General features: G+C 37.6%; 1 protein-coding gene across 1 annotated transcript; it reads left to right on the top strand.

Annotated features, from left to right (window-relative positions):
* Nucleotides 1-1,413: 1,413 nt before the first annotated feature.
* Nucleotides 1,414-25,682, top strand: LOC135641739 (uncharacterized). Its single transcript, XM_065157410.1, is given in 22 exon segments — nucleotides 1,414-1,554; nucleotides 2,113-2,217; nucleotides 2,443-2,526; nucleotides 4,413-4,860; nucleotides 4,863-7,672; nucleotides 7,835-9,076; nucleotides 9,237-10,469; nucleotides 10,636-11,862; nucleotides 12,036-12,146; nucleotides 12,219-13,268; nucleotides 13,435-14,667; nucleotides 14,835-14,945; nucleotides 15,018-16,067; nucleotides 16,234-17,466; nucleotides 17,632-18,864; nucleotides 19,345-20,010; nucleotides 20,169-21,401; nucleotides 21,569-21,808; nucleotides 21,910-22,068; nucleotides 23,900-24,058; nucleotides 24,857-25,003; nucleotides 25,080-25,682. Coding segments are annotated over 20 exon segments (15,912 nt in total). The 5' UTR covers nucleotides 1,414-1,554; nucleotides 2,113-2,217; nucleotides 2,443-2,457; the 3' UTR covers nucleotides 25,338-25,682.
* The last annotated feature ends 992 nt before the right edge of the window (nucleotides 25,683-26,674 follow it).

Raw genomic sequence — 26,674 nt, 5'->3', positions numbered from 1 at the left:
AGATACAGAGCAAAAGGAAGGAAAAAGGAGGCACTTGTGAGTTGGAGGAGGCCGTCATCATCCATGGCTTTCGCAGACATGGCGAGGTCGGTTTGGTCGGTCGGTTTTGGCTGCCGCTCTCAGGCCAAAAAGCTAAACCCCACCGCCGTGGCCCCATTGCTGAGCTGCTTACGGAACTGCCCACCCTCGACTGCTACGGTCGCATCAGGTGCTGCGTTTCTGTATTTGGATTATTAGAGGAGGGAAGAAGAGGCCGAGAGCCCCGCAGTGACACTTTTACCCTTCTTATCGGATTTTTAGTAATAGTTTCTAAGGAAGAAAGAAGTGACGACACATGCCCAACTCAGTCAAAGTATCTTTTGATGGAAGTGTCAAAGTAGAGTCTGATGAAAATAATAAAAGATAAGAATAATTATTGGAGAAGTTTTATTTAAGAAGTAAAAAAACTTAAATACATTAACATGTCTGTGAGGGCACAGGCGTTCCTTCGTTCCCCTTAAGCCCACCCTTCATTCTCGCCTCTTAGGAATTTGGCCGAAGGCAAGGGGTTGCTGACCAAAGGCAAGAACTTTATTGAAGATAAAAGAATAGAAGATAAGAAACTTTATTGAAGAAGTGAAAAAACTTAAATAAATTAACATGTTACTCTCCTATTTATATAAATTAAGAGGGAGGAAGAGATTTCGTTGAGGAAAAGGTCATCAGAAAACCACTGACCACTAATGTCCACGTTTTGCAGGTTCTATATCAGGAACGAACGTGGAAGATCAAGCTCATTCTCTTCAAAACATCACAAACTCCCCCATAATATTATTATGTGTGTCAACCAAATCATAATAATAATAATAATAATAATAATAATAATAATAATAATAATAATAATAATAATAATAAGTAATCGAGTTTTGATGAATATTCCTCGTTTGATTGAGAAACCACATCAGTTTTTAAAAATAATTTATTTTCTGTGTTCTTCTTTTTGTTTTGATTTATGCAATAAAATAATTGTATGAAAGAAAAAATACAGAGGAGGGTATTTTCGTCATGGGACTGGAAATCAACCGTCGTTCATGTCATGTAATCCCGCCCGGGCCGCACGACCAATTACGAGGGTATCTTCGTAATTTTGTGCTACTAAGAACAAATCCGATCTGATCGCAACGTGACGGCGGTAGTAACGACACCGGGTGGTACGACGGAGGAGTCCACTCTATTCCGAGCTCGATCCCGGTGGTAACCGAACCGGTTGGCGGTGGAGAGTCACCGAACTCGCCCGGGTCCCAGTGGGCTCCTTTTTTGCTGCTCTCTGACAAAGATTCCCTCTCCTCTCCCCCTCCCAAAGAAACCTCTCTCTCTCTCGCTCTCTCTCTAAACAAGAAAGAAGTCCCTCTGAAGCCGCTCACTCTTCGTCGGATCACTTGGAAGTCTAATTGGGACTTTGCTTATTCAAATTCAGCATCGGTTTTCTTTGGGATTGACCGCTTGCTTTCTTGATCTTCGTACCTCGTCGCGATAACTAGTTGTGATGCTTTGTTTTGCTCTCTCTAAGATCAGGTTTGTGAGGGTATAATCGTAGTAAAGATTGAATCTCCTTGGGGTTTCCATGTCTCGGTAACCTTCTGGTTTGGATCTTTGATCTAAGTGATTTTTGTTGCCCGTTTTCTAATTCTTAATCGATCTTAGCTGCGGTTTAGAGAGTTTTTGTTCTATGATATCATCTGGAAGATTTTCCGAGGTTAGATTAAATTTACTTCAAATTTCCTTACGAAAGGTATAATTTTTGTTCTGGAATGTCCTGATTCGTGCTCGCAGTAGCACACAATATACCCTGTTTTTTTGTTGCTTTTCCCCCGTAAATGCTCTAAAAAGCAGAGTTTTTTTTTTTTTTTTGAAGTTTAAATTTTATTTAGCGAAAATTATAGTTTAATCTTCTTTTCTTGAATACTCCCCATGGAAGTATGCATACAATCAAGCAGCCAGACAGTTGGAATAGTTGTCTAATCTCCTGGGGCGGTGATACTATTCGATCTCTACACTCTTTACATTGGTGAAGCCTTAAACTATGGATAAGTTTGAATTCTTGGACCCTAACTCTGTTAAATTTTTCTGCAGCACATTGAAATTCCCATTGACGGGTTCCAGCGAATGGCATGCTGAAATCTGATGTTTTTGATTGTTCCCTTATTGGATTAAAATTGGTCAAATATGAAACCGATGGTGGGTAGTTAAGAAATTTCATTGAAGTTATTTTTTGCGTAATCCTGCCAATTTCATGCATTGAGGGTTCGACAGGTCATTTTCTTTGGTCAAAAGTACTGCTTCCATCAAGTATGAGTTCTTGTTTCTAAGTATATGTGCATGCATAAGCTTTTTGGTGAGAGATTGTTGTGAGGCATAGCTATTTAATCTTGTTTAACATGTTCAAAGGACATTTACTTACAGGGACTTCTAAGATAAATGGCTGAAGAATTGCAAGGAAGTTCAGGCTACATTGAGGTGAAGCTATCCGAAGAGGCTAATATAGATGTAACTATTTCCACCTCATAACTATTTTTGTTTCTGTATACCTTTAATTCGTGTATATGTTGCTGCAATAACGGACATCAAACTTTTTGGTCCTGGAAATGTTTGCTAAAATATTACAGTTCTGTGACTGTCTTCTGTTTTTATGCAATATCAAATTTGGTCACTGGATGCATGAAACTCTGAATCATATGTTTTTTTTAGAAATTAGAAACTGCCTCCTTTTGGTTTATCAGGAAAAAACTTAAGCATGTTTTGGATTGATCATTAGCCTACATGCACCATGCATTAGTTAGTAGTCAGATTTGACAAGAGATAATGATGTAAAAGCTTTATCAAACCTATAAATTATAGACTACAAATGAAATTTTAGGCAACTGTCGATCCTAGATTAACAAAGCTTGTATGCATATATTTTTACACAGACACACAAAGATATTATATATATAGTGCATATTTGGTTTTATCTAGATTTATCAACTGTTGTTTGCCTAAATGAATGAGGCCATATAGATTTAACCATTACCTGATATCAGAACATGAAACTCCCTAGAGTCCATTTTTTTGTAAATTACATGTTTGCTGATTCAATAACAAGGGCATATTAACTAAATTAGTGTCATTAGCTAAACGAATTTCTGGTAGTATGTTCATTGCAATGTCAAAGTTCTTTCTCGCCTGTGTTAAGATGGTTTTGTGATTAATAACTGATGCTGAACTTAAATTCTTCCTGGTACTTCTCTTTTTTCCAACCTCATCTGTACTAGGGCTTTTAATATGGCAGCTAAAGTAACCGATATCCAATATGCACCGATATCCTACATGCACCATGCATTAGTTAGTAGTCAGATTTGACAAGAGATAATGATGTAAAAGCTTTATCAAACCTATAAACTATAGACTACAAATGAAATTTTAGGCAACTGTCGATCCTAGATTAACAAAGCTTGTATGCATATATTTTTACACAGACACACAAAGATATTATATATATAGTGCATATTTGGTTTTATCTAGATTTATCAACTGTTGTTTGCCTAAATGAATGAGGCCATATAGATTTAACCATTACCTGATATCAGAACATGAAACTCCCTAGAGTCCATTTTTTTGTAAATTACATGTTTGCTGATTCAATAACAAGGGCATATTAACTAAATTAGTGTCATTAGCTAAACGAATTTCTGGTAGTATGTTCATTGCAATGTCAAAGTTCTTTCTCGCCTGTGTTAAGATGGTTTTGTGATTAATAACTGATGCTGAACTTAAATTCTTCCTGGTACTTCTCTTTTTTCGAACCTCATCTGTACTAGGGCTTTTAATATGGCAGCTAAAGTAACCGATATCCAATATCTGTGGCTGCATATTATATGGCTCCAATGTTTTCTTTGAAACTTCATCAGCTTTGACTCCTCAGGCTAAAATGATCACTAGTTCATAAGCCTTATCCTTCTGACAATTGTGTTGGAGCTGACAAGAAAGTAATACGGGATGCATATCATGTATGCAAACCCAACTTTCTGTCTTTTGTTTCTGTTTCCAGGAAGTAGTTCTGAACACTTCAATAATCTTTTAATCTTTCACAATATCTTGATGATAGCAACCAAAGCCAAATAAACATTCATTTTAACATTCAAATGAGTCCAGAATAGATGATCTGGTTATTTCTGTGCTTTTGGATATGCTACGCAGAGTTATGATTCACAATTTCCACAACACCTTGAGGTCCAAGTAACATATATAAATACTAGGAAATGCCATCCATCTAGCAAATCAGGAATTTTGAACATGACTGATGCTGACACCAACCAAGTGGAAGTACCTAATAACCACTTTTACTGTCCTCAAGAAGACCTATTTGCTATTTCTGACCATATTCTACATTGCAGGTAGCTGAGGATGAAAACCAGAGTCTAAGGAGTGACAGTACAGACTTACTGGGAAAAGAAGGAAAGAAAGAAGAGGAGGAGGAATCTGCATCAGATGGGGAATTTATAAAGGTAGAGAAGGAAATATTAGCAGATGTAGAAGAAAGATCTCACCTGCTCAACCCAATGGTGGAAGTGGAAGAAACCTCACATAATGCCAATCATAGATCGGACAGTTCAGAAGCACATGCTGATTCTATAAAAATGAAAGAGAAGAACAAAGAACTCGAGCTTCAACTTGAAACTGTCCTTGGAAAATTGAAAAGTTCAGAAGTTGAAAAAGCCTTGCTAATTTCTGAGTTTGATCTAGCAAATGACAAGCTAGAGAAAATGACCAAGCATTGTGAAGAACTTGAACTTGGCCATAAGTTGATGAAAAACCAGATATTAGAAGCTGAACAGATATATAATTGCAGCTTGAATCCCTGGAGGAAGCACTAAAAGCTTCATATATAAAGGATAAGGAGCTTACAGATGCAAGGGAATCATTCATTGAGTTGTCCACTGAGCTGGATAGCTCGAGGAAAAGGATGAAGGCTCTTGAAGAAGAGTTATTGTCCTCAGTCAGCAAAGTACATAAACTTGAAGAACTAAATAAGCACAGTAGTTTACAAGCAGAATCAGAATCAAAGAATGTTTTGGAGCTACAAATGATGTTGGATCTGGCACATGCAAATGCAAAGGAGATGGAAGGTCAAGTCAATGACCTACAAATGGAGTTGAAAGAACTCCATAATGAGAATGCAGAGAAACAGCATGTTGAAGAAGCACTTCAAAGTACTTTATTAGAGCTTTCAATATCTCAGGAGAAGTTGGAAACATCAGAATCACAAGTAGCTAAACTGGAGCAAGAACTTGCTTCTAAAGATCATTTCATATGTGGACTGTCTGAAGAACTAAATCTGTATAAGGTTTCTCAGGAGCAATTGAGAGCAGATGTCGCTGAATTAGAAAATATGCTGTCTACTTCAAGAGAGGATCTCGAAACAAAGCTTGTGAATTTGCAGGAATTGGAACTGAAGCTCCAAGAACAGGTAAAGGAAAGGGAAGCAGATGAAGCTTGCTTTAAGAACCAAGAAGTGCAGATATCTAGTTTACAAAATGATTTGTCTGAGTTGACCAGAGAGAAGGCAACTCTAGAGAGCACTGTGACAGATCTTAACACGAAGTTGTTGGAAAATGAGGAAACACATAGCCAGTTGGAGATGAAGATAAATCTAGCTGATCAGGATTTAAAGAAAACAGACTCACTTCTCTCACAAGCACTGTCATATAAAGAAGAGTTAAATAAAAAAATGGAACTGCTTGAGCAGCTCTATCATGAATCAAGAATAACTGCAGAAGTTAGTGCCAAAATAAACCTTGAGTTAGAGGGTTTGGTCCAGTCATCAAATGCAGCCGAAGAGAGTATCAGAAAACAGCTGAAAGAAAGTGAGATGAAATTGGCATCCTCTGAGAAGAAGAATATGGAACTCGAGCAACAAATAAATCTTGCAGAGATAAAAAGGCTTGATGCAGAGAGTGAAATAAACAAACTCAATGAGAAAATAATGGAACTCACTGCAGATAATGCACTATCGAGAAGTTGTCTGGAAAGTTTTGAAGATAGGATTGGCCAATTGGAATCTTCCTTGAGTCAGTCATCTTTGAGGAACTCAGAGCTTGAGAAAGAGCTCAATGATCTTCTCATAAAGTGTGCAGAACATGAGGAACGAGCTACTGCAACACATCTCCGCAGTATAGAGCTGGAAGACATGATTCATTCATCTCATTCCAGGGCTGAAGATTCTGAAAAGAGAGCAGGAGAATTGGAACTACTGTTGGAAGCTACTAATTCTCGGACAAAGGAACTTGAGCAACTACTAAGCACTATCGAGGAAAAACATAGAGATGTTGAGGCTCTATCAAAGCAATACAGCAGCAAGGTTTCTGGGCTTGTTACCGAACTTGAAGCTACACATCAAGCTGCAAATGACAAGGAGAGGGAGTTGACAGATATCCTGTATGTAGTTGTAGAAGATAGAAAGAAATTTGAAGACTTGTCAAATAATCAGGAGAAGAAACTTTATGAATCTGAAAATGAAATTCAGATCTTGAAAAATGAGTTGAAATATTTAAAAGAAAAAGTAGCCAGTGTTCAGGAAGATCTTGAGGCTTCAAGTGATCGAGAGAGGGAACTACTTGAGATTCTCAAATATGATGGAGAACAGTTGGAACATCACAGCAAGGCTCTAGAGGACCTTACTGCAAAAAATTTGGAGTTGAATTCATTAAATGAATCTTTAATCAAAGATTCACAGTTGAAACTCCAGGAAGCAGCTGCAAGCATCAAGCAAAAGGAGATGGAAGCTAAAGAATTGCTTGAGAAGTTAAACTTTCTTGAAGAACAATTGATATCTTACAAAGACGATGCAGTTGAAGCTACTGAAAATGTTGCTTTACTAAAGGTGGAGTTGGGGGAAAATGCAATTAAACTGGTTTCTCTTGAGAACAATGTTGAGGAGCTTAATCGAAAGGTCTCAGAAGCTAATCTAAGAACTCAACAGAAGTTCGCTGAAAATGAGTTGCTATCTATGGAGAACTCAAAACTCAGGGAGGAGCTGGAAGCTCACCAGCAAAAAGTCAATGAGCTAGATGAGTTCTCAAAATCCATTCATGCCGAGAAGGAGGCTACTGTTGAGAAACTCATTTCTCATGCAAGCACCATAACAGAATTAACTGATGAACGGTCAAAATGCTTGGAGATCCAATTTGCAACTGAATCTCGACTTAAAGAAAATGAAGCCCAGCTGCAGGAAGCTATTGAGAAATACAAGCAGAGAGATTTGGAAGCCAGAGACCAGTATGAGAAGCTTCTTGCATTTGAAACTCATTTGAGGACTTATGAAGAACAGGTTAGTGAGTCAGCTGTTATCACATCAACTCAGAAGCACAAACTGGAAGAAGCACATTTCAAATTACAAGATATGGAAGGACTAGTTGAGAAATTGGAAAGCAAGTTGGATCAATTAAAAACTGAGAATGAAGGTTTAGCCAGACATAACCTGAGTCTGACTGAGGAGCTTGCAACTTATGAGACAAAAATGAACGAGTTGCATGTAGCATTTGATGCAGCTGTTGCAAAGAAAGAGGATGTATCCATGGAGCTTCATTCTTTTAAGAAAGAAACAGAAGATCTCCTGCAACTGCTTAACTCTGATAAAGAGAAACTCCAGTCACAGGTCAGTACATACATAGTTTCTATCTCTCTATCGTATGCATACGTATGTGCTTCAAATTCTATGATGCATATAAATAGCTACGATATCTTGTATTGCATATTTGTATAACAAAGCTTCTCTGGAAAAGGATTTTGTTATCTAAAACAGGAAGTTATATTGCAGATAACCTCTGTTATGGAAGAAAACAACATGCTTAACGAAATGTACCAAAATGCAAGGAGACAACTTGAAGCAACTATAGTCCAATTGGAAGAAAAATTAAGTGATCAGATGACAAGAGAATTATCTCTTAATTCTATTATAGAAAATCTTAAAGAAGAGTTGTCTGAAAAATCACTTATGCAACCACGAATTTTAGAACTTGAAGAAAAGCTTAGAGATGCCGAAGAACAGTTGGAACATCATGGAAAGGCTGTGGAGGAAATTATTGCAAGAAACAGGAATTTGAAGTCAATAAATGAATCTTTAGTCAAGGATTCAGAGTTGAGGCTCCAGGAAGCAGCAGAGAGCTTCAAGCAAAAGGATTCTGAAGCTAAAGAATTGCTTGAGAAGTTAAAATCTCTTGAAGAAAATTTGGTATTTTATGAGGAACAGTTGGTTGAAGCTTCTGAAAATGTTGCCTCACTTAAGGCAGAGTTGGGCACAAACACAATGAAACTGGTTTATCTCGAAAACAATCTTGAGGAGCTTAAGCAAAAGCTCTCAGAAGCTAATCTAAGATGTGAACAGACACTTTCTGAAAATGAGTTGTTGGCTTCATCAAACTCAAAGCTCATGGAGGAGTTGGAAGCACATCAGCACAAAGTCGATGAGCTTAACAAGTTGTTGACATCCATCTCTGCAGAGAAAGAAGCCACTGTTGAGCAACTTGCCTCTCATGCTAGTACCATAGCGAGTTTGACAGATGAACATTCAAGAGGCTTAGAGCTCCAATTTGCAACTGAATCTCGCCTTAAAGAAAATGAAGCCCAGCTCCATGAAGCTATTGAGAAACACAAGCAACGAGATTTGCAAGTAAGAGACCTCTATGAGAATCTTCTTGCACTTGAAACTCAGTTGCGAACTTATGAAGAACAGGCTAGTGAGTCAGCTGTTGTTGAAGCAACTCAGAAGGGCAAATTGGAAGAGGCACATTTTAAACTACAGGAACTGGAAGGGCTTGTAGAGCAATTGAAAAGAAAGTCAGACCAATCTAAAATTGAGAATGAAGATTTAACAAGAAATAACCTGAGTCTCACTGAGAAGCTTGCAATGTATGAGACAAAGATGAATGAGTTGCAAGTAGCACTTGATGCAGCTGTTACAGAGAAAGAGGATATATTCATGCAGCTTCATTCTTCTAAAAAGGAAATGGAAGATAACATGCAACTGCTTATATCTGATAAAGAAAAATTCCAGTCACAGGTTAGTCAATACACAATCTTTATTGTATAAATGTAATGTGGTTCCTGAAATTTTGCTAATGCCAATAAATTGCAAGTTAGGAGAATGAATTCTTGTGTTTGTATAACAAAGTATCTTTTCTGAAAGGAATTTGTTATCTAAGATGGAAGCAATATTGCAGATGATCTCTATCATGGAAGAGAACAACATGCTCAAAGATATGCATGAAAATTCCAGGAAAGATCTTGAAGCAAGGTTAGCCCAATTGGAAGAAAAGCTAAGCGAACAGAAGGCAAGGGAATTCTCTCTTGATTTTCTTGTGGAAGGACTTAAAGCAGAGTTATCTGAAAAATCTCTTATGCAATTACAACTGGAGCAAAAGCTTCAATATGCTGATGAACAATTGGAACATCACAGTAAGGCTGTGGAGGAACTTACAACAAGAAACTTAGAGCTAAATTCATTAAATAAAACTTTTGTCAAGGATTCAGAGTTGAAACTTGAGCAAGCAGCTGCAAGCTTCATGCTAAAGGAATCTGAATCTATAGAATTGCTTGAGAAGTTCAAATCTTGTGAAGAACAATTGTCATTTTATAAAGAACAGGCAGTTGGAGCTGCTGAAAATGTTGCCTCACTTAAGGAAGAGTTGGGAGCAAATGCAATGAAACAAGTTTCTCTTGAAAACAACATTGAGGAGCTTAAGCAAAGGGTCTCAGAAGCTAATCTAAGATGTGAACAGACACTTTCTGAAAATGAGTTGTTGATTACATCAAACTCAACACTCAGAGAGGAGTTGGAGACTAATCAGCACAAGGTCAATGGGCTTAATGAGTTGTTGAAATTCATCCATGCAGAGAAGGAGGCTGCTGTTGAGCAGCTTGCCTCTCATGCAAGAACCATAGCAAAATTGACTGATGAACATTCAAGTGGCTTGGAGCTACAGTTTTCAACTGAATCTCGTCTTAAGGAAAATGAAGCCCAGTTGCATGAAGCTATTGAGAAAAACAAGCAGAAAGATTTGGAAGCCAGAGACCAGTATGAGAAGCTGCTTTCACTTGAAACTCAGTTGAGAACTTATGAAGAACAGGCTAGTGAGTCAGCAGTTGTTGCAGCAACTCAGAAGGGAAAACTTGAAGAGGCACATTTCAGATTACAGGAACTGGAAGGGTTTGTAGAGCAATTAAAACACAAGTCGGATCAATTCAAAATGGACAATGAAGATTTGTTAAAAGATAACCTGAGTCTCACTGAGAAGCTTGTGATGTATGAAACAAATATGAATGAGTTACAAGAAGCACTTGATGCAGCTGTTACAGAGAAAGATGATATATTCATGCAGCTTCATTCTTCTAAGAAAGAAATAGAGGATCTCATGCAATTCCACGTCTCTGATAAAGAGAAACTCCAGTCACAGGTTAGTAAATGAACAATTCTAACTTGTATGTGAAACATGGGTCTTAAAGTTCAATGTTGCCAATAAATTGCATGGTAGGAGCTTGACTTCATGTATGTTACATTCATATAACAAATTAAATAATTATTTTCAGAAATTTTTATTGAAATTGGAGGTACTGTTGCAGATAACCTCTGTCATGGAAGAGCACAACACATGCAATGAGATGTACCAAAATGCCAGGAAAGAGCTCAAAGCTGCTATAGCCCAATTAGAAGAAAAACTAAGTGAACAGAAGGCAAGGGAATTATCTTTTGATTCTCTTGTTGAAAGTCTTAAAGCAGAGTTGTCTGAGAAATCTACTATGCAATCAGAACTGGAGCAAAGGCTTAAATATGCTGGAGAACAATTGGAACATCACAGAGAGGCTGTGGAGGAACTTACGGCCAGAAACTTCGAGCTAAATTCATTAAATGAAACTTTAGTCAAGAATTCAGAATTGAAACTCGAGGAAGCAGCTACAAGCTTCATGCAAAAGGAATCTGAAGTTAAACGGTTGCTGGAGATGTTGAAATCTCTTGAAGAACAATTGGCATTTTATAAAGAACAGGCAGTTGGAGCTGCTGAAAATGTTGCCTCACTTAAGACACAGTTGGAGGCGAGCACAATGAAACTGGTTTCTCTTGAAAATAATGTTGAGGAGCTTAAGCAAAAGGTCTCGGAATCTAATTTAACATGTGAACAGACACTTTCTGAAAATGAATTGCTGGCTACATCAAATTCAAAGCTCAGGGAGGAGTTGGAAGATCATCAACACAAAGTGAACGACTTCAATGAATTGTTAAAATCCATCCATGCAGAGAAGGAGGCTGCTGTTGAGCAACTCGCTTCTCATGCAAGCACCATAGCTAAATTGACTGATGAACATTCAAGAGGCTTGGAGCTACAGCATGCAGCTGAATCTCGCATAGAAGAAAATGAAGCGCAACTTTATGAAGCTATTGAAAAACACAAGAAGAAAGATCTGGAAGCCAAAAACCTGTACGAGAAGCTGCTTTCACTTGAAACTCAGTTGAGAAATGATGAACAGGCTAGTGAGCCAGATGTTGCAGCAACTCAGAAGGGCATATTGGAAGAGGCACATTTCAAATTACAGGAAGTGGAAGGGCTTGTAGAGCAATTAAACAGCAAGTTGGATCAGTTCAAAATTGAAAATGAAGATTTATCAAAAGATAATGTGAGTCTCACTGAGATGCTTGCAATTTATGAGTCAAAATTGAATATGGTACAAGTAGCACTTGATACAGCTGTTAGAGAGAAAGAGGATATAATCATGCAGCTTCATTCTTCTCGGAAAGAATTGGAGGATATCATTCAATCCCATATCAATGATAAAGAGAAACTCCAGTCACAGGTTAGTAAATACATAATCTCTATCTTATACATGTAACTTGGGTCCTTGAACTGCTATGAGGCTGAAAACTGCAAGGTAGGAGTCCAATTTCCTGTGTTTCACATTTGTAGAAACAATTAAAAAAGCTATTTTGGAGAAAGGAACTTGCTATCTAAAATGGAAGTATATTGCAGGTAACCTCTCTCATGGAAGAGAACAACATGCACAACGAAATGCACCAAAATGCAAGGAAAGAACTTGAAGCTGCTATAGCCCAATTGGACGAAAGACTAAGCGAAAAGAAGGCAAGTAAATTCTCTCTTGATTCTCTTGTAGAAAGTCTTAAAGCTGAGTTGTCTGAGAAATCTCCTATGCAGTCTGAACTGGAACAAAGTCTTAGACATGCTGGAGAACAGGTGGAACTTCATAGAAAGGACGTGGAGGAATTTGCAGCAAGAAACTTGGAGTTAAATTCATTAAATGAATCTTTAATCAAGGATTCAGAGTTAAAACTTGAGCAAGCTGCTGCAAGCATCTTGCAAAAGGAGTCTGAAACTAAGGAATTGCTTGACAAATTAAAATATCTCGAGGACCAATCAACATTTTATAAAGAACAGGCAGTTGAAGCTACTGAAAATGTCACCTCACTTAAGGCAGAGTTGGGAACAAATGCGTTGATATTGGTTTCTCTTGAAAACAATGTTCAAGAGCTTAAGCAAAAGGTCTCGGAAGCTAATCTGAAAGGTGAACAAACACTTGCTGAAAATGAGTTGTTGGCTACATCAAACTCGAAGCTCTTGGAAGAGTTGGAGGCACATCAAGACAAAGTGAATGAGCTCGAGGAGTTATTGAAATCCATCCATGCAGAGAAGGAGGCTGCTGATAAGAAACTTGCCTCTCATGCAAGCACCATAGCTAAGTTGACTGATGAACATTCACAAGGCTTGGAGCTCCAGTATGCAACTGAACTTCGCCTCAAAGAAAATGAAGAACAGCTGCATGAAGCTATTGAGAAACACAAGAAGCGAGATTTGGAAGCCAGAGACCTTTACGAGAAGCTGCTTGCACTTGAATCTCAGTTAAAAACTTGTGAAGAACAGGCTAGTGAGTCAGATATTCTCACAGCCACTCAGAAGAGCAAACTGGAAGAGGCACATTTCAAACTACAGGAACATGAAGGGCTTATTGAGCAACTGCAAAGCAGTTTGGCTCAATTCAAAACTGAGAACGAAGATTTATCAAGAAATAACCTGAGTCTAACCGAGGAGCTTGCAACATATGAGACAAAAATGAACCTGTTACAAGCTGCACTCCATGAAGCTACTGCAGAGAAAGAGGATACACTCATGCAGCTTCATTCTTCTACGAAACAATTGGAGGATATGATGCAATTACATATGTCTGATAAAGAGAACCTCCAGTTACAGGTAAGTAAATACAGAATCTCTATCTTAATCTTGCAAGTTGGAACTTCAAATTCTATGATGCCAATAAATTGCAAGGCAGGAGCATGATTCCCTGCATTTCACATACAATTTAGACAAATTATTTGGGAAATGGAATTTGTTATCTAAAATAGAAATAATGTTGCAGATAACCTCTGTCATGGAAGAGAACAACATGCACAAAGGAATGCACCACAATGCAAGGAAAGAACTCGAAGCTGCTATAGCCCAATTGGAAGAAAAACTGAGTGAACAGAAGGCAAGGGAATTTTCTTTCGATTCTCTTGTGGAAAATCTTAAAGCAGAGTTGTCTGAGAAGTCTCTTATGCAGTCTGATATGGAGAAAAAGCTTATACATGCTGGAGAACAGTTGGAACATCACAGAAATGCTGTGGAGGAACTGACAGCAAGAAATTCAGAGTTAAATTCATTAAATGAATCTTTAATCAAGGATTCAGAGTTGAAACTTGAGCAAGCAGCTGCAAACATCTTGCAAAAGGACTTTGAAGTGAAGGAATTGCTTGAGAAGATCAAATCTCTTGAAGAGCAGTCGTCATTTTATAAAGAACAGGCAATTGAAGCTAATGAAAATGTCAACTCACTTAAGGCGGAGTTGGGAGCGAATGCAAAGACACTGGTTTCTCTTGAAAACAATTATGAGGAGCTTAAGCAACAGATGTCAGAAGCTAATCTGAAACATGAACAGACACTTGCAGAAAATGAATTGTTGGCTACATCAAACACAAATCATAGGGAAGAGTTGGAAGCTCATCAGCAAAAAGTCATTGAGCTTAATGAGTTCTTGAAATCCATCCATACAGAGAAGGAGGCTGCTGTTGAGCAACTAGCCTCTCATGCCACCACCATAGCAAAGTTGACTGAAGAACATTCACGTGGCTTGGAACTCCAGTTTGCAACTGAATTTCGCCTCAAGGAGAATGAAACCCAACTGCATGAGGCTATTGAGAAACACAAGCAGCGAGATTTTGAAGCCAAAGACCTGTATGAGAAGATGCTTGCACTTGAATCTCAGTTGAAAAGTTATGAAGAACAGGCTAGTGAGTCAGCTATTGTTGCAGCAACTCAAAATAGTAAACTGGATGAGGCACATTGCAAACTACAGGAACATGAAGGCCTTGTTGAGCACCTGTCTAGCAGGTTGGCTCAATTTAAAACTGAGAATGAAGATTTATCAAGGGATAACGTTAATCTTAGTGAGAAGCTTGCAACGTATGAGACAAAATTGAACGAGTTACAAGTAGAGTTTGATGCAGCTATAATAGAGAAAGAGGATATAATTATGCGGCTTCATTCTTCCAATAAAGAATTGGAAGATATCATGCAGTCACACATGTCTGATAAAGAGAAACTCCAGTTACAGGTAATTAAATACTGAAGCTCTGTCTTAATTGTGTTACTTGGAATCTTAAAATTGCCAATAAATTGCAAGGTAGGAGCACAATTCTCTGCATTTCACATATGTAGAACAAATTAAACAAATTATTTTGGGAATTGGAATTGTTATCTAAAATAGAAATAATATTGCAGATAAATTTTGTCATGGAAGAGAACAATATGCACGACAAAATGCACCAAAATGCAAGGAAAGAACTCGAAGCTACTATAGCCCAATTGGAAGAAAAACTAAGCAAACAGAAGGCAAGGGAATTTTCTTTTTATTCTCTCGTGGAAAGTCTTAACGTAGAGTTATCTGATAAATCTCTTATGCAGTCTGATCTGGAACAAAAGCTTAGACATGCTGAAAAACAGTTGGAACATCACAGACAAGCTGTAGAGGAACTTACGGCAAGAAACATGGAGTTAAGTTCATTAAATGAATCTTTAATCAAGGATTCAGAATTGAAACTTGAGCTAGCAGCTGCAAACATCTTGCAAAAGGAGTCTGAAGTTAAGGAATTGCTTGAGAAGCTAAAATCTCTTGAAGAGCAGTCATCATTTTATAAAGAACAGGCAATTGAAGCTACTGAAACTGTCACCTCACTTAAGGCGGAGTTGGGAGTGAATGCAAAGACATTGGTTTCTCTTGAAAACAAAGTTGAGGAGTTTAAGCAACAGATCTCAGAAGCTAATCTGAAACATGAACAGACACTTGCGGAAAATGAATTGTTGGCTACATCAAACTCAAAGCTTAGGGAGGAGTTGGAAGCTCATCAGCAAAAAGTCAGTGAGCTTAATGACGTGTTGAAATCCATCCATACAGAGAAGGAGGCTGCTGTCGAGCAACTGGCCTCTCATGCCAGCACCATAGCGAAGTTGACTGAAGAACATTCACGAGGCTTGGAGCTCCAGTTTGCAACTGAATTTCGCCTCCAAGAAAATGAAGCCCAGCTACATGAAGCTATTGAGAAACAAAAGCAGCGAGATTTGGAAGCCAGAGACCTGTACGAAAAGCAGCTTGCACTTGAATCTCAGTTAAAATCTTATGAAGAACAGGCTAGTGAGTCAGCTATTTTCGAAGCCACTCAGAAGAGCGAACTTGAAGAGGCACATTTCAAATTACAGGAACATGAAGGGCTTGTTCAGCAACTGAAAAGCACATTGGATCAATTCAAGACTGAGAATGAAGATTTATCACGAGAAAACCTGAGTCTCACCGTGGAGCTTGCAACATTAGAGACAAAAATGAATGAGTTGCAAGTGGCACTTGAAGCATCCGTCGCAGCGAAAGAGAATATATTCGTTCAGCTTCATTCTTCAAAGAAAGAAATGGAGGATCTCATACAACTGCTCATCTCTGATAAAGAGAAACTCCAGTTACAGGTTAGTCATTAATAATATTCATTTTTCTACATGTAAGATGGGTCCTTAAAATTCTATGATGCCAATAAATTGCCAAATAGGAGCATGACCTTTTGTATTTCACATTTGTATAGCAAATTATTTTGGGTAAAGGAATTTGTTATCTAAAACAGAAGTAATGTTGCAGATAACCTCTATCATGGCAGAAAGCAACATGCGCAACGAGATGCATAATGATGCAAGGAAAGAACTGGAAGAAACTATAGTCCAATTGACACAAAATCTAAGCGAACAGAAGGCAAGGGAATTCACTCTTGATTCCCTTGTGGAAAGTCTTAAATCAGATTTGTCTGAGAAATCTCTTATGCAATCAGAATTGGAGCAAAAGCTTAGATATGCTGGAGAACAGTTGGAACATCACAAAGAGGCTGTGGATGAACTATCAACAAGAAATTTGGAGTTAAATTCATTGAATGAATCTTTGTTAAAGAATTCTGAGTTGAAACTTGAGCAGGCAGCCAAAAGCATCATGCAAAAGGAGTCTGAAGCTAAAGAATTGCTTAACAAGTTAAAATCTCTTGAAGAACAATCAGCATTTTATAAAGAACAGGCAGTTCAAGCTACTGAAAATGTAGCCTCACTAGAAGGGGAGTTGGGGGCAAATGTGATGGCATTGGTTTCACTTGAAAATAATGTTGAGGAGCTTAAGCAAAAGGTCTCAGAAGCTAATCTGAAAGGTGAACAGACACGTGCTGAAAATGAATTGTTGGTAAGGTCAAACTCAATGCTCAGCGAGGAGTTGAAATCTCATCAGCACAAAGTTAATGAGCTTGAGGAGTTATTGAAATCCATCCAAGAAGAAAAGGAGGCTGCTGTCGAGCAACTTGTTTCTCATGCAAGCACTATAGCACAATTGACTGATGAACATTCAAGAGGCTTGGAGCTCCAGTTAGCAACTGAATATCGCCTTAAAGAAAATGAAGCCCAGCTGCATGAAGCTATTGACAAACACAAGCAAATAGATTTCGAAGCTAGAGACCTATCTGAGAAGCTTCTTGCACTTGAATCTCAGTTAAATGCTTATGAAGAACAGGCCATTGAGTCAGCTGTCATTGCAACAACTCACAAGGGCAAACTGGAAGAGGCACATTTCAAATTACAGGAACTGGAAGAGCTTGTTCAGCAACTGGAAAGCAAGTTGGATCAATTCAAAACTGAGAATGATTTTTTATCAAGGGATAACCTGAGTCTCACTGAGGAGCTTGCAACATATAAGACAAAAATAAATGAGTTAAAAGTAGCACATGAAGCAGCTGTTACTGACAAAGAGGATATATTCGTTCAGCTTCATTCTTCAAAGAAAGAAATGGAGGATCACATGCAACTTCTTCTCTCTGATAAAGAGAAACTCCAGTCACAGGTTAGTAAATTACAATCTACATCTTCTACATGTAACATGGATCCTTTAAATTCTGTGACGCCCATAAATTACAAAATAGGCACATGATTTCTTGTATTTTCCATTTGTATAACAAAATGTTTTAGGAAAGGAATTTCTTTATCTAAAACAGAAGTAATACTGCAGATAACCTCTGTCATGGAAGAGAACAACTTGCACAATGAAATGCACCAAAATGCAAGGAAAGAACTCAAAGAAACCATAGCCCAATTGGAAGAAAAAATAAGCGAACAGATGGAAAGGGAAAGCTCTCTTGATTCTCTTGTTGAAATTCTTAAATCAGAGTTGTCTACAAAATCTCTGATGCAATCAGAACTGGAACAAAAGTTTAGATATGCTGGAGAACAGTTGGAACATTACAAAAAGGCTGTGGAGGAACTTATGACAAGAAACTTGGAGTTAAATTCATTAAATGAATCTTTATTTAAGGATTCTGAATTAAAACTTGAGCAAGCAGATGCATGCATCATACAGAAGGAGTCTGAAGCTAACGAATTGCTTGAGAAGTTAAGATCTGTTGAAGAACAATCAGCATTTTATAGAGAACAGGCAGTCGAAGCTACTGAAAATGTAGCCTCACTTAAGGCAGAGTTGGGGGTGAATGTGATGAAACTGATTTCTCTTGAAAACATTGTTGAGGAGCTTAAACAAAAGGTCTCTGAAGCTAATCTGAAAGGTGAACAGACATTTGCTGAAAATGAATTATTGGCAACATCAAACTCAAAGCTCAGGGAGGAGTTGGAATCTCATCAGAACAAACTTAATGAGCTTAAGGAGTTTCTGGAATCCATCCATGCAGAGAAGGAGTTTGCTGTGGAGCAACTCGCTTCTCATGCAAGCACTATAGCACAAATGAGTGATGAACATTCAAGAGACTTGGAGCTTCAGTTAGCAACTGAATGTAGCCTTAAAGAAAATGAAGCCCAGCTGCATGAAGTTATTGAGAAACACAAGCAGAGAGATCTAGAAGCCAGGGACCTGTATGAGAAGCTGCTTGCACTTGAAACTCAGTTGAGAGCTTATGAAGAACAGGCTGGTGAGTCAGCTGTTGTAGCAGCAACTCAAAAGGGTAAACTAGAAGAGGCACATTTCAAATTACAAGAACTGGAAGGGCTTGTAGAGCAACTAAAAAGCCAGTTGGATCAATTCAAAATTAAGAATGAAGATTTATTAAGAGATAACCTAAGTCTCTCTGAGAACCTTGCAATGTATGCGATGAATATGAATGAGTTGCAAGTAGCACTTGATGCAGCTGTTACACAGAAAGAGGATATATTCATGCAGCTTTGTTCTTCCAAGAAAGAAGTGGAGGATCTCATGCAATTACATAGCTCTGATAAAGAGAAACTCCAGTCACAGGTTTGTAAATACACAATCTCTATCAACGTTTGCAATATTGTCTGGTATGGTTTGGTACAAGGGTAATTATCGGTCCAATAAACACGTGTACTAGGCTAAACCGGGCGATTCAAGCCTGGCATTAGGCATACTGCCTGCTACGGCCTTATACTGCTCAATTTTGGGCCTGCACGTTGTAGGACTTGTACTGGGCAATAACTTTTTTCTTTTGTTTTCAGTCTTTTTTCAGACCTTCTTTACAAAACTTGATATGTGCCGGCATGTAGCTTGAACCTGTACCAGTCTGGGCGAAGACTGGTACAATGCAATATCCGAAATTAAAATCCTTGATCTCTATCTTATGCATTTAACAGAAGTCCATAAAATTCTAAATGTCGATAATTTACAAGATAGAAGCATGATTACTTGTATTTCAGATTTGACATAACAAATTGCCTTGTGAAAACAAACTTGTTATCTAAAGCAGAAGTAATATTGCAGATAACTTCTGTAATGGTAGAGAACAACATGTGCAATGAGATGTACCATAACGCTAGGAAAGAACTGGAAGCTACTTTAGCCCAATTCCAAGAACAACTAAGTGAACAGAAGACAAGGGAATCCTCTCTTGTTTCTCTTGTAGAAAGTCTTAAAGCAGAGTTGTCTGGGAAATCTCTTATGCAATCAGAACTGGAGCAAAATCTTAGATATGCTGGAGAACAGTTGGAACATCACAGAAATGCTTTGGAGAAACTTACGACAAGAAACTTGGAGCAACTTAGGCAAGCAGACGCAACCATCATGCAAAAGGAGTCTGAAGCTGAAGAATTGCTTGAGAAGTTAAAATCTGCCGAAGAACAATTGGCAAGTCAGAAGGGAAAACTGGAAGAGGCACATTCCAAATTACAGGAACTGGAAGGGCTTGTAGAGCAATTGAAAAGCATGTCAGATCAATTCAAAACTGAGAATGAAGATTTATCAAGAGATAATCTCAGTCTCACTGAGGAGCTTGCAACAAATAAGACAAGAATGAACGGGTTGCAACTAGCACTTGATGCAACTGTCACAGAGAAAGAGGATATATTCATGCAGCTTCATTCTTCTCAGAAAAACATGGAAGATCTCATGCAACTGCATATCTCTGATAAAGAGAAACTTCAGTCGCAGGTTAGTAAATATACCATGCCTATCTTACACTTGTAATATTGTTCCTTCAAATTCTATGATGCCGATAAATTTCAACGTTTTACATGATTCTCTGTGATTCACATTTGAACAAATTATTTTGGGAAAAGGAATTTCTTATCTAAGATGTAATATGACAGATAACCTCCGTCATGGAAGAGAACAAAAAATGCAACAAAATGCACCAAAATTCAAGGAAGGAACTTGAAGCTACTGTATCCAAATTGGAAGAAAAACTAAGTGAACAGAAAGCAAGGGAATTCTCTCTTGATTCTCTAGCAGAAAGTCTTAAAGCAGAGTTGTCTGAGAAATCTCTTATGCAATCTGAACTGGAGCAAAAGCTTAGATACGCTGAAGAGCAGTTGGGACATCACAGAAAGGCCGTGGAGGAACTTACTGCAAGAAACTTGGAGTTAAATTCATTAAATGAATCTTTAATCAAGGATGCGGAATTAAAACTTGAGCAAGTAGCTGCAAGCATCTTGCAAAAGGAGTCTGAAACTAAGGAGTTGCTTGAGAAGTTAAAATCTCTCGAGGAACAATCAACATTTTACAAAGAACAGTCAGTTGAAGCTACTCAAACTGTCACCTTACTTGAAGCAGAATTGGGAGCAAATGCATTAACACTTGTTTCTCTTGAAAACAACATTCAGGAGCTTAAGCAAAAGTTCTCAGAAGCTAGTCTGAAAGGTGAACAAACACTTTCTGAAAATGAGTTGTTGGCTACATCAAACTTAGAGCTCAGGGAAGAGTTGGAAGCTCATCAGCATAAAGTCAATGAGCTTAATGAGGTGTTGAAATCTATCCATGCAGAGAAGGAGGCTGTTAATGAGCAACTTGCCTCTCATGCAAGCATCATAGCGAAGTTGACTGATGAACATTCACAAGGCCTGGAGCTCTTGTTTGCAACTGAAGTTTGCCTCAAAGAAAATGAGGCCCAGCTGCATGAAGCTATTGAGAAACACAAGCAGCGAGATTTAGAAGACAGAGACTTGAATGAGAAGCTGTTTGCACTTGAATATCAGTTAAAAAATTACGAAGAACAGGCTAGTGAGTTGGCTATTGTTGCAGCAACTCAGAAGAGCAACCTGGAAGAGGCACATTTTAAATTACAAGAATATGAAGGGCTTGTTGAGCAACTGTATTGCAGGTTGGCCCAATTTAAAACCGAGAATGAAGATTTATCGAGAGATAACCTAAGTCTCACTGAGGACCTTGCAACATATGAGACAAAAATGAACAAGTTCCAAGAAGCACTTGATGCAGCTACTGCAGAGAAAGAGGATATATTCATGCAGCTTCATTCTTCTATGAAAGAAATGGATGATGTCAAGCAACTGCTTATCTCTGACAAAGAAAAACTCCAGTCACAGGTTAATAAATAAATTTTCTCTATCATATACATGTAAAATTAGGTATTTAAAATTCTATTATGTAGGTAAATTGTGTGTTAATAGCATGATTTCCTGTGTTTAACATTTATATTCCAAAGCATCTGGGAAATGTACTTTACTGTCTCAAACCAGAAGTGATATTGCAGATAACCTCTGTCATGGAAGAGAACATCATGCTCCATGAGATGTACCAAAATATGAGGAGAGAACTTGAAACAACAGTTCAATTGAAAGAAGAACCCACCGAAGAGAAGGCAAGAGAATTCCCTCTCAACTCCCTTGTTGGAAATCTTGAGGCAGAGTTGGCTGAGAAATCTCTTATGCAAGCACGAATTTCTGAACTTGAACACAAGCTGTTACTAGCTGAGAAAACTTATATCCAAGAGGTGCTTTTATGAACTCTGTTTTCATTTTAAAAAATAGTTCGCAACACTTAAGCATTCGGGTAGTGATGCTTGATATCTTGCTTGCAATTTTATCTGCTCAGATTGAAAGCTTGGTATCAGCTGCTGCTGAGAAGGAGGCAGTACTGACTGCTAAACTAAAGGATCACATGAGCTTGCTTCAAGAACGAGATTCCGTAGATCAACAATTAAAGGAAATCTTAAAGGAACTTGATTTGGCACAAAGAACCATAACAGAACAGGTAAATCTTTGACTGTAGAGTCAACTTCAATGGCTGTTTTTTCATTTGTAGTACGCTCTTTACATGTACCAAACAGCCATAGCATCTTTAACTTTTCCTGGTAGTTTAATTATGTAATATAGCTCTTAATGAGTGATATTTTATTTTGTGTCTCTCACTGAACTCTTAACTGCTTGTTAGAAATGCCTATCTCACTATGAAGGCTGGATTACAGCATTTTATGTCATTGACTGTCCCAGGCTAAGGTGCAAGTGTTTCACTTGATGAACAGCATAAGATTAGAATATATAAAATCATTCTATGAAAGTTCTGAGTAGGTAAGCAACTATACTGGAAATAGAATATAAATTTGAAAATGGATAGAATGAGTTTGGTTCAACTACATGGTGATTAAACCAAGGTTTGCAGCATTTAAATTGGTTTCTAGATTGTCTAGCATGTAAGACACAGAAATTTTATTAAAAACAAATGTAAAGCTGTAAACTAAAGAAAAAAATTTGAAATGGAAGTATCAAAAAATCAAAATATGTAGTCTGAAGGTCACTGCAAAGTGAACAAAAGATTAACACATCTATAAATGATTTTGTCCATAATATTCTAATATCACAAAACTAAACAGTATGAATTGAAGGTGGAGATATTTCTGAGTTGGTTCTCACATTGAAGTTTCCATTTCGGAATTGGATGAACTAGCTGATGTAGATCAACTTTGACTAAAATCATCTGATTTTAGATGGTCCAGGTTAATCTAACTACAGATTGGTAGATATAAACTGGAAGGTTGCTTTTCAGCCAGCTAACTTGACAAAAATGAACCAAACTTGACTGATCTTTGATGGACATATGGTGAAAGTTGCTGATGACCAAGAACTAGGTAGAATCCCAACCAAATCCCAAAAAATAATGCATTTAAATAATGAAAAGGAAGGAACTCCAGTACATACAGCTTGGACTTTTTTTCCAAATAAGATGAACTAAATAGTGGCTTTCTAGCAATTGGTAGTATGGTTCATGTTGTCGTATACATAGATAGAGACTAAAATATCTTTGCAGGTCATCTTATTCAGTCAAAATTTAAGAGTATTGGCCATTTATATTGAGATGTATCTCTTGTGAATCATGACCTCTTTTTCTGCATATCACTGCAAAACTCCATGGATACTTCTATCATACCTGCTTAAATAGGTATATGTATACTGTAGGTTTTCTTTAGAATTATCTTGCCACTATTGCTCCTTATCCTTGAGTGTAAACCTGAAACCCGAAATAAATAATATACTGAAGGATTAAGAGGTAAAGATATGACATGATATCATAAATGAAACTTTGAGGTGGCTATTTGGTCAAAGCTTCATGAATATGAACAAGTGATGTTTAAGGAGCTTGGAAGTTACTGATCTTAAACAAAAATCACCCACCAACTGATTAAGAAGCAACTCATGGCAATCAGGCGTAAGGTTATCTTGGAAGTTATTAGTTAGCGCCCTTAGTCTGTATATATTGATGGAACTGGTTCATGGCATGGGGTCAATATAGCAACATGTAGAATAAAAGTAACAGACATTCAGTAAATAAAATAATAAGAATGTTTTTTGGAAATGAGTTCTTTGTTACAAGAAAAGAAAATCTTGCATACCTAAGGTGGAAAAAATCTCACTCAACCGTTACCCTTGGGTCAAAGACATCACTTGTAACCTAATGATGACATGATATCTGATTTATTAGTTTATTATGTGTTGTAGGGTTTCCTTTGTTATTATTAATCATCAGTTTATGTATGCACTTGATTGTCAATAGTGATTTCTTCTTACTGATATATAATTTTCAACAGAAAGAATTGATATCCACGAAGGAATTCGAAATGCAAGCTTCCATGAAGCAGACCCTTGATGCATTATGGTCTAAGAATCAGGATGCAGCACTTATAGAGAAACAGGTTGAGGAGCTTAAGCAGAGGTTGCAAGAAGCCAAAACCCAAAATAAAGAGAAGGTTGGTCTTTTGCATCTTTTCCAAGTCAATATCAAGCGAATTCATAAAGAGTATAGATATTGATCTTCAAGTCTTTTGCCAGTCACATTGTACATGAGGCAATTCTTCTATTAAATTACACAGGAAAACAGCATAGTATATTTTGAGGATTCCGTGATAGAATTAGTTGTCCATATTTTTCTTTAATAATCTGGTATATGCTTCCTTCATCACTATTTTAGCACTCCGACATATATTAATCTTATAAACATAAAAGTTAACTAAAAATGGAAATTTTCTTAATATTAAATATGAAAAGCTACCCTATGTCGAGGTGCTTCAATGAAGAAAAACTTATGAAGCACAACTCATTCATGGGCCCATGGAAAGTACTTACCGATGAGGATTTTTGTGCTGGGTGGCCCTATCGGGTTAGCAACACGGGACAAGTAGCCATGCCACCACTCCCATCTACGGGCAATGGACATGTGGCCATTCATGCGACAGGCACAATACAACATAGTTGATGTATGTCTCACACAGAATGTACCAGCACAGCCAAGCTCCCATGATATGGCAAAGAAAGCCTTGCTTTAAATTGCTTTTTACAAGGTACATAATGTAGAAATGTTCCACAAAATCCTATTTACTGTTGGTTTTTGTCCTCTGTTCAACTTGTCTTATTTCATTGAAGAACCAAGTGTAAGATCATTATTACAACTGGAAATCTGATAAGCTTTTGATCTGCTTCCCATATCATCTTGATATTCCATGCATCATACTTGAGCATTCTGTATGTGCCTTGTTTGGAAATTGCAGGTTATAGAACAAAGCAAAAAACTTACACTTGTCAATGTGGAACTCCATGAAATGAGACTTAAACTGAGCAAAACTACTCAGATGGAAAGGAAAATTGCAGAGCTTGAGAATGCATTGCTGTTGGCCTACGCAACAAGCGGACAAGAGGTAAGTTTGATAGATCAAGTTCTATGTCTCATGATGGCCAGGAACACTAAACAATTGTCATTTAATGTTTCTGCAGGTTAAGGATGAAACCTCGCATGCTGAATTGAAGGATGCAATAGAGGTGTTTTCAAGAGATTGTGGACTGGACACTTCAACACTCTTAAAGAGAAAGATCAAGATCAGTGACAGGGTGCACCAGGACACAAGAACTACTGATGCAGATCCAAATGTGCATGATGACACAGAACCTTTGGTAGCTATGGCCTTGAAGTTCATCTTGGGAGTAGCCTTGGTATCAATGATCGTCGGCATTATTCTAGGGAAGCGATATTAGCATTGTTTGTAAAATTCTTTTTTGCTCTTTGTTGTATATAAGTTCATTTGTCTTTTGCAACTGACGATGGAAGCTTCGATTGATGAAGTAGCGGCACCGGCACGGCTCTTGAAGTTGGTTGGTTGGGGAACTTGATTCAAGAAATCATTCCCTGGATTTTGATTATTTTGTTACAAGTTTGTCTTGTGGTTGGGGGTAGATTTTGATTGACTTTGGGACAGGAATATGTTTTTGTTACATTCCTGCCCTCCAGCAGCATGCAGTAGGGAACTGCATGCAACATGCCTTTTTGTGTATTTGAGCTTGTAGATTGTTTCTTGTAAACAAGCAATTGTTTTTCTACAATACCTTGTGCTATTTGTCTATTCTGAAAAGTGATATTTCAATGATTCAAGCAACAACGTCTAACATTGTTGCAGTTGGTCAATGCAACTTCTTGGGCAGCAGTGCCCTTCTTTAATCTTTAAAGCATAAAGACAACAACAACACAAATGCCATGGTAGATGAGAACCTATTCATGAATGCTTAATCGATGTATTGTAAGATGTAAAGTTGTTTTATCTTCCTCTATTATCCTAAACATTGGACATGGAAACAAATGCTCACAAAACATGAAGGCAAACAGAGAGTAATGATGAACTGAAACAAAGAGAAGAAACAGAGAGAGAGAGAGAGACAGAGAGATGCAAACATGTGAGAAATCTAAATCTAAACGGAGATTGACCAACTCGTGCCTTTGTTGAGATTTCTCTGTATCAAAGTGGAGTAGCTTCATTTAATAAATTTAAAATAAAAATAAATATTTTTTTTTAATAAAAAATATAAATTTATCATGTAAACTGCATCAGCACAAAGGGAACTCATCAATAGCACCAAAAATGATTCAATGGGCCACTCCCCTCTAAAAAAGAAAGTAAAGGAAGATCTAATTAATCTTGCAGATAGCAACAACAGCTCCCAAAAACACAAAAACAAAAAAGAAACCAATCGAGGGCAGCTCTAAAATATATTTTTCTCATTTGTCATGATAATAGATATACCTAATTAACATATTTTTGATACTTGAATTGATTATAATTAACCTTCCAAAGTCTCCATCGACCGGCAATGGTGACCCTATCAAACACGAAATGAAAAAGTACAAAAGAAGTAAAGTATTTGGGCTCGGAGTGATCAATCTCTGTCGTGTTGATTGGTGGAATGGTCATTGACACAGTTGGCCTTTGCTCCGCGTGGCTCCAACGTCAGCATATTGAGGTCAACCATTGTGGATACTGAGACAAAGCCTTCCTCAAGAGAACCACAACTTTCCCCGTTTAATAGACATAGCTGTAGCA

The sequence above is a fragment of the Musa acuminata genome, chromosome BXJ3-6 (genome assembly GCF_036884655.1).
Source record: "Musa acuminata AAA Group cultivar baxijiao chromosome BXJ3-6, Cavendish_Baxijiao_AAA, whole genome shotgun sequence".
NCBI lineage: Eukaryota > Viridiplantae > Streptophyta > Magnoliopsida > Zingiberales > Musaceae > Musa > Musa acuminata.
The sequence above is the reverse complement of the archived record's forward strand: the minus strand, read 5'-3'. Positions and strand labels throughout refer to the sequence as shown.